This window comes from Sphaeramia orbicularis, chromosome 8 (assembly GCF_902148855.1).
Source record: "Sphaeramia orbicularis chromosome 8, fSphaOr1.1, whole genome shotgun sequence".
Taxonomy (NCBI): domain Eukaryota; kingdom Metazoa; phylum Chordata; class Actinopteri; order Kurtiformes; family Apogonidae; genus Sphaeramia; species Sphaeramia orbicularis.
This window is the reverse complement of record NC_043964.1, coordinates 25,585,259-25,587,474: the sequence shown is the minus strand read 5'-3', so window position 1 is coordinate 25,587,474 and position 2,216 is coordinate 25,585,259. Positions and strand designations below refer to the sequence as shown.

Here is a 2,216-nt window from a genome sequence, read left to right as displayed (position 1 = left end):
GCGTGGACGTTTAAAAGTCACTTTAATGTTTTAGTTATACAAGAAAGAAAAACCTAAATTTAATGACATGTACTTAAATACAGTATGTTAGCAAAAACACTTGACTAAAAGTACTTACAGTCCAATTATAGTTAAAATGTTAAATTATTAGAATTTTATGACTGAAGCATGGACGTTTAAGTGTCATTTTAACACATATATTACCTACATTTAATGACATGTACTGAAATCCAGTAAATACTCATATGAAAATCCTTCATTACAGTCCAGCAATGGTGTCAAATACTAATAAAAGCAAGAAACATGTTCTTAAACTACAATAAAAGCAAAAAAAGAATGATTGATGACCACTGTCTGCTTTGTTATCACATTACTGGATGATTTTTACTGATTTGTGGACATTTAAGACTTAATTCTGACCATAAAGTACTCCCATATGAGTAGAAATACTGATTTACAAGCCTACACATCATGTCGTGTCGTAAAATATACTGTAACACTAGTGAAAAAGACACAAGTGCGTAATTGTCGTCACGTCATGGTGCGTAAAATGGTGCAACTTTACGCACGGAAGCTTTAAAATCCTTTGGCGCAGCAGCAAAAGAAGGAAAAGTAGAACATTTGATATCATTTCAGTGTCGTTTTATTGTACGAATATAAAGAATAAATAGCAAATTTCCTTAATTTACAGGATAAAACAACTCGGCTGTATCAATATTCCACGTTGAACTGTGAGGTCGATCATCCAAATATGGAAAACAGCAAGTCCTTACGTGGCTCTATGCGCCTTTTCTCCATAAATACAAAATATATAACCGATATTCTCCACAAATAAAGTAGACTCTGGTTACAAATAATACTGACTTTGTACAGGGAGTTATATAGAACCGCATGGCACCGCATATACAGAAAATACATTCCTACACTCGGTAGTGCACGTGAAGAAGAATCACAGAAATATGGAGCTTATAATTTATTCTTTGTTTATTCGGAGTCTTTCTAACTGGAGCATGAGCATTTACAGTCCGTGATGATGGGGTACTGCACCGGTATCCACGCGCACTTCAGCCCCCCTTTCCTCTGCACGCACCTCCACCTCAGGACCGTCAGGTGGGTCGAGTTGGCCGGTTTGCACACCATCCCCTCCGGAACCGAGCACGAGCGTTTGCTCAGGCAGCTGCCCGCGCGCACGAACCGCGGCCAGAACCGGTTCCCGAGGTCGGTCCAGGTGTACACCACCGGACAGAAGGAGTACGCCCACAGCCACTGCTGCAGCCGCCGCTTCAGTTTCTTACTCGGCTTGTGTTTCTTGCCGAACTGGAGGTCGAAGTCCACGGCGCGGATCTCCTTTGGCAGAAGCCCGCCCGGTTTCTGGACCTCCAAGTCGTCCAGCTCGTCGTTGCCGGTGTATCTGTCCTCCACCGGGGGTAAAACGGACAAAAAGCGGCCGTCGAAGTCCCCCAGGACGCTCTTGAGCTCGGTCTCGTTGAGGTCTCGCTCCCGGGGGTCGAACACCGGGTCCGGGTCCTCCTTTAGCTCCACTAGCGGCAGGCTGTCACTGGGGATGGGCCGGAGGAGGTAGTAGTGCTGACAGATCCCCGTGTCCACGAAAAGCCCGAGGGACAGCAGCAGCAGATACACGGACACGCGCTGCTCAGGCCGGTCCATGTCCGCAGACGCACCAGCGCGCACACGGAGCCGTCGGGTTGCGCTCAACTGCCACTGTCTGTGCGTAATTACGCGTGAGCCGTGTCCAAATCCGCGACGTGACAGTCCATTAAACTTCAGAAAACGTGTCCCATGGTGACAACAGGTCAGAGGAGTTAAATGACATCAGTGGAGGTTTGTCTATAAACCACAGCGGTCGGAGCTCAGGTATCTCCCCGGCCTCGACATCTTGCTCCCGGCGGATCCTCTGCTGAAAAAGCGCGGAGCTCCGACCCGCGGCCTCCGTTTTATCCGCACACTGAGCGTGATGTAATGCGTGAGTCTGTCTCTGAATGTGGGCTTGTTGTCTCGGAGGAGATCCCCGTCAACCTCCTTGAGGGCGGGGTGACGGAGGCAGAGGAGACGCCCCCTGTCGGCTCCAGACCTCCTCTGACCAGGGGTGTCTCCAACAGGGAAGGGGGTTTGGGTCGGACTGAGGGTGTGTTAATGCGCAAAGTAGAGAAAAAGTACAAATACTGACGCAAAGAAGATGAAAACTGAGGATCTCC

At 47.8% G+C, this 2,216-nt stretch overlaps 1 protein-coding gene across 1 annotated transcript; it reads right to left on the bottom strand.

Moving 5' to 3' along the window:
- Positions 1-633: 633 nt before the first annotated feature.
- nog1 (noggin 1) lies at positions 634-1,968 on the bottom strand. Its single transcript, XM_030141765.1, has one exon. The coding sequence runs from the start codon at positions 1,666-1,668 to the stop codon at positions 1,000-1,002; it is 669 nt and encodes a 222-aa protein (XP_029997625.1). The 5' UTR covers positions 1,669-1,968; the 3' UTR covers positions 634-999.
- Between the last annotated feature and the right edge of the window lie 248 nt (positions 1,969-2,216).

Coding starts and splice junctions, on each gene's coding strand:
- nog1 (XM_030141765.1), bottom strand. CDS start 1,668: ATGGACCGGCCTGAGCAGCGCGTGTCCGTGTATCTGCTGCTGCTGTCC.